Source organism: Piliocolobus tephrosceles, chromosome 9 (genome assembly GCF_002776525.5).
Source record: "Piliocolobus tephrosceles isolate RC106 chromosome 9, ASM277652v3, whole genome shotgun sequence".
Lineage (NCBI taxonomy): Eukaryota > Metazoa > Chordata > Mammalia > Primates > Cercopithecidae > Piliocolobus > Piliocolobus tephrosceles.
Window position 1 is genome coordinate 117780776 of NC_045442.1, and position 12226 is coordinate 117793001.

At 39.8% G+C, this 12226-nt stretch overlaps 1 protein-coding gene across 1 annotated transcript in view; it reads right to left on the reverse strand.

The window, feature by feature from the left end:
• Positions 1-2096: 2096 nt before the first annotated feature.
• Positions 2097-12226, reverse strand: part of PRPF18 (pre-mRNA processing factor 18) — a 44158-nt gene continuing 34028 nt past the window's right edge. Inside the window, exon 10 of the mRNA XM_023223107.1 lies at positions 2097-2696. Coding sequence (XP_023078875.1) covers positions 2616-2696 — 81 coding nt within the window. The 3' untranslated portion in view covers positions 2097-2615. The remainder of the gene's footprint in view (positions 2697-12226) is intronic.

The following is a 12226-nucleotide window of genomic DNA, read 5'->3' on the forward strand; positions in this document are numbered from 1 at the left end:
AACTGGCACAAGACAGGGGTGCCCTCTCTCACCACTCCTATTCAACATAGTGTTGGAAGTTCTGACTAGGGCAATCAGGCAAGAGAAAGAAATAAAGTGTATTCAGTTAGGAAAAGAAGAAGTCAAATTGTCCCTGTTTGCAGATGACATGATTGTGTATTTAGAAAACCCCATCGTCTCAGCCCAAAATCTCCTTAAGCAGATAAGCAACTTTAGCAAAGTCTCAGGATACAAAATCGATGTGCAAAAATCACAAGCATTCTTATACACCAGTAACAGACAGAGAGTGAAATCATGAATGAACTCCCATTCACAATAGCTTCAAAGAGAATAAAATACCTAGGAATCCAACTTACAAGGGATGTGAAGGACCTCTTCAAGGAGAACTACAAACCACTGCTCAGTGAAATAAAATAGGACACAAACAAATGGAAGAACATACCATGCTCGTGGATAGGAAGAATCAATATTGTGAACAATGGCCATACTGTCCAAGGTAATTTATAGATTCAATGCCATCTTCATCAAGCTACCAATGACTTTCTTCACAGAATTGGAAAAAACTGCTTTAAAGTTCATACGGAACCAAAAAAGACCCTGCATTGCCAAGACAGTCCTAAGCCAAAAGAACAAGGCTGGAGGCATCACACTACCTGACTTCAAACTCTACTACAAGGCTACAGTAACCAAAACAGCATGGTACTGGTACCAAAACAGAGATATAGACCAATGGAACAGAACAGAGCCCTCAGAAATAATACCACACATCTACAGCCATCTGATCTTTGACAAACCTGACAAAAACAAGAAATGAGGAAAGGATTCCCTATTTAATAAATGGTGCTGGGAAAATTGGCTAGCCATAAGTAGAAAGCTGAAACTGGATCCTTACCTTACTCCTTATACAAAAATTAATTCAAGAGAGATTAGAGACTTAAATGTTAGACGTAAAACCATAAAAACCCTAGAAGAAAACCTAGGTAATGCCATTCAGGACATAGGCATGGGCAAGGACTTCATGTCTAAAACACCAAAAGCAATGGCAACAAAAGCCAAAATTGACAAATGGGATCTAATTAAACTAAAGAGCTTCTGCACAGCAAAAGAAACTACCATCAGAGTGAACAGGCAACCTACAGAATGGGGGAAAATTTTTTCAATCTACTCATCTGACAAAGGGCTAATATCCAGAACCTATAAAGAACTCAAACAAATTTACAAGAAAAAAACAAACATATCAAAAAGTGGGCAAAGGATATGAATAGACACTTCTCAAAAGAAGACATTCATACAGTCAACAGACACATGAAAAAATGCTCATCACCACTCGCCATCAGAGAAATGCAAATCAAAACCACAATGAGATACCATCTCACACCAGTTAGAATGGCAACCATTAAAAAATCAGGAAACAACAGGTGCTGGAGAGGATGTGGAGAAATAGGAACACTTTTACACTGTTGGTAGGACTGTAAACTCGTTCAATCATTGTGGAAGACAGTGTGGCAATTCCTCAAGGATGTAAAACTAGACATACCATTTGACCCAGCCATCCCACTACTGGGGATATACCCAAAGGATTATAAGTCATGCTCCTATAAAGACACATGCACACCTATGTTTATTGTGGCACTATTCACAATAGCAAAGACTTGGAATCAACCCAAATGTCCATCAGTGACAGACTGGATTAAGAAAATGCGGCACATATACACCATGGAATACTATGCAGCCATAAAAAAGGATGAGTTCTTGTAGGGACGATGGATGCAGGGACATGGATGCAGTCAGAAACCATCATTCTCAGCAAACTACTGCAAGAACAGAAAACCAAATACCACATGTTCTCACTCACAGGTGGGAATTGAACAATGAGATCACTTGGACACAGGAAGGGGATCATCACACACCAGGTCCTATTGTGGGAGGGGGAGGAGGGATAGCATTAGGAGATATACCTAATGTAAATGACGAGTTAATGGGTGCAGCACACCAACATGGCACATGTATACATATGTAACAAACTTGCACGTTGTGCACATGTACCCTAGAACGTAAAGTATTAAAAAAAAAAAAAATTCAAATTATACCAGTAATAATATTTACATTCAAATTCTATTGCAAGACAGCAAAAGTTCAGCAACATTTAAGGACTATAAAGTTTCATTCAATGGTCCCATGTTTTTGAAATATATAAAAATATTTTATATAAATATTACACAAAAGACAATATGCAAATTATTGTATTTTACTGAAATAATTAAGTCCATCCTCAAATGTTTCTTTTTAATCATCTAACCACAACTTTCAGGTCAACTGAAAAAAAGGTCATTTTAAACCCCCTTCTGTTGTCTACAGATTTAAATTGTGAGGAAAAGTCTTTAAAACGTAATTTTGGACTAATTAAAATGAAAGCAAGAAAGAAAAATCAGCTTGCAGTCAGATATGAAACGAAGGCCAACACAGTTCTTAAAACCAATCAAGAGTTACATCAAGTAGAACTCAGAGATTGGAAACTCCAGTTTTCTTCTTTCCTCATTCCTGTTGGTAATTCCAGAAGTCCACAGTCTGCTTCTGTACGTTTCTTACTGTTATTAACATACCATGCACAGATCTCACAGTGCATTGTACTCCACACATTTGGATGGGTCTGTAGGAAAGTGTTTCTGGCAAATGGTCATTAACCTCTTCAATCCCTAAGAAAATAAGGAAAACAAGTTGGTTATGACATGGTTAAATTATTCTTAACTGCCTTCCTCTGAACTCACATCAGTTTGTCAATGTCCCCATTAAAGCACAGCAGACCAAAGCAATTTCACTCAGATGTACGCCTAGAGAAATTTTTCCTGTGCACCTGCAGATCTGCACAAGAATGTTCATCAGAGAACTGTTCATAGTAACAAAACCGAAAAACTGGAAACTCAAATTTCCGTCCATAGAAGGGCATATGAAAAATACTTTAGTATGCTCACAAATGGGCTATCTTACAGCAGTAAAAACGAATTAACTCTAGCTACATGTAACAATTTGGCCAGTCTCAACCAGATTCCAATAGAGAATTAAGCTCTAACTGCCCAGCCTAAGGCATCCATTGTATGTAATGAGATAACTTCTCCCTTATGCATCTAAAATTTGAAAGACTATTTATGTATTATGTTTGGAGGACTCAGAAAATACACTCAAGTTATTTTCTGTGTTCTGTTGTCAAGATGAGGGGCTCTGGTTGGGAAAGGCCGATGCATATGAATCTTAGAAGCAATGTTGAAAGTAAAAAGCAAGGGGCATGAAGTGTTACTACCTTCAGTGACATCCTTTTCATAAAATTCAAAAACAAGTAAAAAATGTATTGCTTAGAAATACACACGTAACATGGTAGAACCGTTTTTCAACAAGAAAGGAAATGACAAACTTAAGTGCAAGGTAGCGGTTACTTCTGGAATATGGAAGGAAAATACTGTTTCAATGGTTTTCAGAATGTTCTAGTTCTTAAAAAGGGAATAAGGCTTTTAGACATTCATTTTATTACTTATTTCATAACTCGTGTTTTACATGTATTCTTTTGTATGCACCAAATATTACACAATAAAACCATTTTAATTATGTCAGTAAAAACTGAGTGCAACATTCCAAGTGTGACCTGGCCATTCTTGCAGGATTCACTAGAAGCAGTGACTGCACTACTTTTGTTGTGTATCTTGGCAACTGTAACCAAGACCCTTGGCTGTTTTTACAGACACACACCTAATTCCCACTGATCTCACAAAATTCAAGTACTTTCTGTCTCTACAGCAGTTTGGCCAGTTCTCCAGTGATTTTTTTAAGCTGATGACAACAACTGTCACTATTCAATTTCATCCTGTCTCTTTCAACTCATGCTTCGGTCTGTGATCTTTTAAAATCCTTGGTCAGTTAGCTTTAGTTATTCTTCTTGGCTTTCTCATCCACCACTCAGTAAACATGTCCTCTAAGTCATTATCCAAATATTCAATACCCTGTACAAACAGGCCAGGGCAAGGGCAGAGACCTGAGACACGCCGCGATCGAGCTCTCTCCAAAATGATCTTGGGAAGAGTCTGTAACCAGCAATGAATCCTATTCACTGTGCCATCCATTAACACACACATTTCCTTGCTTACAAGGAAAGACTTTGCCAAAGGTCTTACTCAATGTAACTTAACACCTGTTAAGCTCAGTAAAATCACCAAAACAAACAACAACACAAAAATCCCTGCAAAATCTCGTTGGTCCCATAGTAAGCAGACAACACAAATATTAATCATAGTCAGTATCCATGTGTTATGTGTCCACGGATTCAACCAACCCTGGCTAAAAAATATTCGGAAAAAAACGGCAACAAAAAAAGAATTAAAAATAATACAAATAAATATCATATAATAATATTTAAATAGCATTTACATTGTGTTAGGTATTGTAAGTAATCTAGAGATGATTTAAAGTATACAGGAGGATGTGCATAGATTATATGCAAATACTACGTCATTTTCTATCAGGGACTTGAGCACCCAGATTTTGGTATCTGCAGGGTCCTGGAACCAATCCCTGGGGATATTAAGGGACAACTGACATACTTCTATGAATGGAGCCATAATCTAACAGATTCCACATCAAAGAAACAGGACTGTGAAGTATTTAAAGTCCTTGGTGGATTCAAGGATTGCCCATATTATGAGATTTAGGAATTAGGGGTGTGGAGGGAGGTTATCTTTTAACTGATTCACAAGAAGGGCTGTTGCACACGTAATTCACTTTGCTCTTTTGTTGTTTGCTGTTGTTATTGTTGTTCCCTGTGTAATCAGGTATCCGCTTTGGGATAAAGACCATTCCGTCACATAGTCCAGCTTCTCCTGCTACGAATTCTAATCATGTGTCTGCAGAACTGTGATTGGTAGCCATGGAAATACAGGTGATAGCACTAATTTGGCATCTTAAGGTTCCTGAAGGCATAGGTGAGAAGAAGGGCAAAGTCAGGCAAGAGAACACCCTGATGAAATACAAATAGCTGCACTCAGCAGCAAAGCATGGCAAGGATTGTTATGAGCAAGCAGAAGGCAAACTGATGGTTTGCCTTGGAGGTGGTTTTCCCCATGTTAGAAGAATTAGAATCTTAGGTGTGTGCTCCTTACAGAAGACATGTGTGATGCCTATTTATACTCACTAAGCAGATTCTATGGTTTAAAAACATATACTAGTGTTCTCCTTGAAATCTTAGCTGCCAAAGGTTGTGAAAATCAATCGTTCTAGTCATAAGTAGTTACCACAGAGCACTATGATAAATTTCTGTAAACAAGTTCGAGAGTGCATGGCAGAGATAGGTGTGTAATCTCAGGACAGCATATGGTTATTTTCCAAATGGAAACAAATCTTTTCAATGAGACCCTCAAGATTTCAGTTTCAAACTGCTTATGGTTGCTTAAGCCAGTAAAACAATGAGCTGCTTAGCTTAGCTTATGGCAAATGGCTTAAAAACTCGTGGTATTTTTAACTGGCTTTTTATTTTTATAAAGGCAATACCCTTATCTAACAAATGTTTATTCAGTGCCTACTATTCTAGGCTGTTCTAGGCTCTGGAAATACAGCAGCGAAGAAGTCAGAAAAAATCCCACCCTCCTGCGATTGAACTGTGGTAAGGGGAGACAGGCGAGAAACAAAATTAATTCATAAAAAAAGAATTTCAACGATGCCAAGTGCTTTGGAGAACATAAAGCAGAGAAGTAGGGTATGTGGACGTGTGGGGCACCCTGAAGGACTTTGGCTTGGACTTGGTGAACTAGGAAGCCACTGCGGGGCTCTGAACAAGAGAGCAACACAATCTGACTATATGTGGACGGGATCAGTCTGGGGACTGCTGCTGAGAAACTGGAGAGGGGCAGTAAGAGAAGCTCAGGGACCAGAGAGAAGACACTAGAATAATCCAGATGAGAAGTGGTGGCTGGACCCAGTCGCAGCAGGGAAGGTGGTGAGAAGGGGTCAGGCTCCAGACATACTTTGAATCTAGAACCAACAAGCTTTGACATGGATCGGATATGGGTTGTGATAGGAAGAAAAAAGTCAAGGATAATTCCAGGTTTTGTGTGTATGTTGTTCGAGAAAAAATAAATAAATCACACAATTCTTGCATCGAATAATAGCAGTCCCCTACCTCACTCTTTCCAAATCCTAATTCCAGCTCTCTAGAGGCAACCCTTTTCAAACCTTTTAAGTGTTTCCTCTGGTATTTATTGCCATATTTCTAAATACTATACTGACAGTGCTTGGTTTTTCCATCTCAAATACTACTGATATCTCCTGACTTCATACTATGAAGCCGAGGATCTCACTATTACACCATTGTCCACTGGCCTCACATATGCACGCACACGCCTAAAAAGCACTTCCTCCCCCATCCTCCCCAAACCACAATTCTTAGTGAAATCAATATTCAGGTTTTTTGTTTTTAATAAAGGCTACACAAATATCGTTCAAAGCAAACCCACATAACATATGACGATGATGACCTCTCCTTCCATGTTTTTTTCCTCTTTTTGTTCTGCTTTTCTAATCCATTCTCCAACCCTCGCATGCCCAAACATCACTCGGTACCTGATCAGACACACCAGGGAATATAAGCTCTTCCATTTCCTCCTGGAGTCCTTCGTCCCTCTACTCTAACCTGGACCCACCTGTACTGCTACCATCCTGGAGCATGACATCCCCGCACCTCCAGCCTGGGGATTCCTCTCGCCTTGCTCTGTGCTTCATCTCAGCTCTTGGATCTTTTCGTTTGGGTGGAGGCCATCCTCAGGTAGAGTCAAGACTGCCCACATTCCAATCCCAATTCTACCACTGACTAGCCGTGTGACCTTGAGAACTCACTTCTCGACGCCTGCTTCCCCATTTACAAAACAGGGAAACGCTAGTGTCCATCTCATATTGTTGCTGTAAAGTGCTGAAGGGAAGCGGAGAGTAAGCACTACATAAGTGTCAGCTGTGACGATAATGACTGCAGAGAATGTGTGCATGGCAGATGTCATTAGCCTGTACTTACCCTTCACTTGATGGTTCAGAAAGGAAGAGAGCCAGGCGCGGTGGCTCACGCCTGTAATCCTAGCACTTTGGGAGGCCAAGGTGGACAGATCACAAGGTCAAGAGATCAAGACCATCCTGGCCAACATGGTGAAACCCCATCTCTACTAAAAATAACAAAAATTAGCTGGGCGTGGTGGTGAGCGCCTGTAATCCCAGCTACTTGGGAGGCTAAGGCAGGAGAATCTCTTGAACTTGGGAAGCAGAGGTTGCAGTGCGCCGAGATCATGCCACTGCACTCCAGCCCGGTGACAGAGTGAGACTCCATCTCAAAAAAAAAAAAAAAAGAGAGAGAGAGAATTCTGAGTTGGACATTATTTCCCTAGCTATTGCAAAGATACTGCTCTACTGTCTTCTAGCTTCCAGTGCTATTAGTGAGAAATATGATAGTATTTTAATTCCTGCACCTTTGTAAGTGACTTTTTCTCTGAAGTCTTTGAAGTCTTCACTTTAGCCTTGGCCTTCCAACACTGCATTCTTTTGTGCCTTGACGTGAACTCTTTCTATTCATTTGCTCTGTGTTAAGTGAATTCTTTTCATTCTACAAACTCATGTCCTTCAGATCTGGGACATTTTCTTGCATTAATTCTTTATTTCCTATCTTCCCATTTCTGTTGGAATGGCTACAAACCTTATAGATTGACTCTCATTTTCTTATCTTTTCTGCTTTTCATATTTCCTCAACTTTGTCTTCTAAGCCACTAATTATTAAATTTTTGCTGATAAAATTTTTTGCTAATTTTTAAGAGTTCGTTTTGATTCTCAGACTTTTTTTTGTAGCCTAAGCAATCCTCCTACCTCAGACTCCCGAATAGCTGAGACTAGAGGCACGCACCACCATGCCCCACTAACTTTTTTATTTTTTGTAGAGAAGTGATCTCACTATTTTGCCCAGGCTGGTCTAGAACTCCTGGTCTCAAGCACTCCTCCCACCTCAGCCTCCCAAAGTGGTGGGATTACAGGCATGAGCCACCACGCTTGGCCTCTAAGGATATTAATTATTCTCACTGAAGTTTTTTTTCTGTTCTCTATAATTCTGTTTCTCTGAAGGTCTTTTCTTCTGTGTGTGTGTTTTGTTCTCTGTTTTCATGTTGGGGAATTTCTCCAAATGTCTGATGGATCTTAGGTGAACATCCATGCTGATGAGTAACGCACTACAGAGCTGAATGGAAAAACTCTCTGAATGGGTGGGGCTTGCCCATAGGACTGCATTTTCAGATGACAGGGCAGCAAGCTGGTTTTTTCATTGAAGGAACACTTAAGTGTTAGTAACTTAGATCCTTTCTCTTGGGTCAGTTTCACAGAGCAGAATCCTCCAACTTACTGAGGGGTAAAAGCCTGGCTGCCCGCATCAGAGGAAACCAGGAATTAAAGGTGTCATTTGTCAATATTACATACTTCCACTTAATTTTCCTGTTTTCAGTATGGCATCTTACCCTTCCTGAGCAGTACCTATCCATCCAAAAGCAACCCAATTTTCTGCTAGAGTAGGAGGAGGGCTGGGAGCTCTACTTGGGCAGGGAACCTCTGGACTACTTATCCTAATTTAAAACCACTCCCTCTTTTCAGCCTTCTCCCATGGCCTGGCCTTTGAGAAGTGCCTAATATCCCCCATGTCCCGAGCTTTTCTAGTTTCTACAGTGGGAACTGATTGGTTCCTTAATGATTGCCTCCCACACAATATTTAGCTATATTCATTTTTCAAATATCATTATATTTATAGGAAAATGTTCTGCATTTAAAAGTCTAATTGGTGAGGCCAGGTGCAGTGGCTCACGCCTGTAATCCCAGCACTCTGGGAGGCCAAGGCAGGCGGATCACTTGAGGTCAGGAGTTCAATATCAGCCTGGCCAACATGGCAAAAACCTGTTCCTACAAAAATATAAAAAAATTAGCCAGGCATGGTGGCACATGCCCAGCTACTCAGGAGGCTGAGGCATGATAAGTGTTTGAACCTAGGGGATGGAAGTTGCAGTGAGCCAAGATCATGCCACTGCATTCCAGCCTGGGTGATAGAATAAGACCCTGTCTCAAATAAATAAATAAATAAATGTCTAATTGGTGAACTGTACATAAAAATGATTAAGCTGGTAAATTTTATGTATGTCACAATTTGTAAGTCTAAATGGAAGTAATATAGAATGTTCCAGATATGATATACAAATATCAGATACAGATACAGTTTGGTTAATCATAGCATGATATAAGATATATCCTGGATAATGAAAGTCCTTTATAGCCAGAGAAATCAATAAACCATTAAAACAATGAACCTGCATCCACTAAAAAGATGAGCAATTTTTGTTATTATTGCAGAAAACAAAAACTATTTAAACCAAACCAAACTAAAAATTACAATTATTTGCCTTGGTTTGCCTCTTTAATATATCATTAGAACTTGAGGAAGATATTTTGTTTACAAGTAATCTTTATATTTAAGTATAAAGACATTCTGTTAAATCAATTATTTCTGTACCTTTCGTTAGTCTGCACTATGAGACAAAGACTTAAAGAGGAAAGCACAGATCCATTTAGTGGTGCATCCTAAGAACGTGAGGAATATAAAAATAAGATGAGTGACATTTTCCACCCAGCTATTTAAAATTCTGTCATAAACTGCAAACGTTCTAATAGAGTAATAAATTAATATGCAATACTTAAGTTAAAAATTAATCCTAACTTCATACTACAGGAATGCTCTTTTGACCTGAAATATGATGTTCAAAAAATGTGTACTAAGTACATTTCTATCATTTCAACTAACATCTGTAGTAATGCATTAAAAGGTCAATACTTCAAATACTGTCTATGGGAACTCTTTTTTTTCTCCTTCTTTTTTTGGGACAGAGTCTTGCTCTGTCGCCCAGGCTGGAGTGCAGTGGCGCGATCTTGGCTCACTGCAACCTCCGCCTTCCAGGTTCACGCCATTCTCCTGCCTCAGCCTCCCAAGTAGCTGGGACTACAGGCGCCGCCACCATGCCCAGCTAATTTTTTTGTATTTTCTTTTTTTAGTAGAGACGAGGTTTCACCGTGTTAGCCAGGATGGTCTTGATCTCCTGATCTCGTGATCCACCCACCTCAGCCTCCCAAAGTGCTGGGATTACAGGTGTGAGCCACCGTACCTGGCCTATGGGAACTCTTTTCACACAAATATATTGTTAAAATTGAATTCATCCAAACAACTCATTCTAGACTTTTAAGTTACTGATCTGGGTCCAGCCACTTGGGATGATAGCAGATAAGGGCAACTGCGTGTTGGTTCTAATAAGAAGCCCACTGTAAGTATTAAATATACAAAAACTTCAGTATCTGGAGGACTTACCAAAAAACTAAAGCAAACAGATAGCTTGGGACTAACTCAAACTGCCCACATAGTTTACGGTAAGAAACAGACTCTGCTGCTCTTGTTTTTTACTTCTCTGTATTTTTGTTTTCTATACGAGAACAAGTTTCCAGTGCAGAGGTTCATTTCACAGAAAGTTAACACCAAATTACAAATAACAACTCAAAAATTAAGTAAAAATGTACTCCAAATGATTAATTTGAGGGAAGATTTCATTTATGTGCGTAACAGGCTTTCACAATAGAGACTGGTCTGGCTTTTCTTCCAACGATGTGGTTGAGAAATTTAAGATTTAATACCCTACAGTAACATGCCTCTTTACCATCAACTAAGCTGCTAGCTAGAAAGCAGCATGGCCCAGGTTAGATCAGCATTTCCCCAAATCTGTTTCCAAAACACACTAGTGTTCTGTAACATTAAAAGGTATTACTATGTAAAACATAAATACTAGCAGTATTCTTCTCGAAAAATGTACCCTTTTAACATGCCAGGAAGATTAAGGAGGTAGACGGCTGTCAACATGCAACAACTCGCCTTTAGGAAACAGCTTATCATAGCCCAGAATGCCAGGCTGTGGCATGAAGCCACTTGACCCACAAGTCTGTGGCATATATTAGAGCACTAAGGCATGGGAGCGTTTACCAACAGCTATGATACTGAGTGCAACATACAGATCAAGCTGTGATCGCTTATTGCAGTAATGAATGTTTCTGTTGTACCAGTTTTGGTAATACGTGAACACATTACAAACTCACAAACGTTCCATGGACAAATACATTTGGCAAATGCTAGTATAGATGAAATATGCCAAAACCTGAAATATGGATTGAAATAACTGACATAAAATATTGGAATGATGTCTTTACTAGGAACTGTATAAACTTAAGCTTACTGAAAACAACTTGCCAGGGAATAATATTATAGGATATTTACCTTTTGTAATAGCAAAAGCTTAACAGAAATTATTTAGAAGATTATTATTCCTTAATCTTCTAACCTCCAAAGGAACCTGTCACACAATGCACAGATCAATTCATCTACGCATGTTGAGGAGGATGCCAGCAGTAGACCTGGATAATGTGATGATAGTAGTTTCGAGGATGTTACAAAGGAGTGGGCTGGACTTAGGACCAACAAGACACAGTACAGCGTCCTAGAGCTGGCAATCCTGGGACGCTGTGGCTAGCCCGAGTTCTGAAAGCAAACGAGGAGAGTGGCCACTGGAACCTAGGGAGGGTAGCTGTATGGAGACAGCCACCCAAGAGAAGCGACAGCCTCGGGCAGAGGGATGCAGTCACCCTAGGGGCCCCTCCAGGGAGGATGTCGGGAAAATCAATACCCTAAACTCATTCTTCTCCAACCAACAAAATGCCTTCTAGTCCCTCTCATCGTCTGCTCCAGTCAGAAGCCCTAGGGCAAGGGTGCCTATCAGTGTCACTGGTAAAAGTCACGTTTGGTGGGAACACAGTGAGCAATGATAAGAGTGGCTCTGGTAGGGCAACAGCTCTTTGACATGCATTTCACCTCATCTTTTTCTCCTGTCTACCTTCCTTCCCTTATTTTTGACAAATAAAGAATGCCCAAGATGTGAACTTCTTCAAGAGCTATCTGGGAATGACTGAATTTTAAAGTCTCTAAATAATCAAGAGCTTCCGATAATCTATATAAAAGAAGCTTTACCCAAAGTCTGGGCCGGCGGTTACATCTCTATTTGGAAGAATGAACAAAGGGCTTAAAGCTACTACCACCAATTTCTATCTAACCCTAGACTTGAAGCAAGCTAATAAGCTATAGAACTTT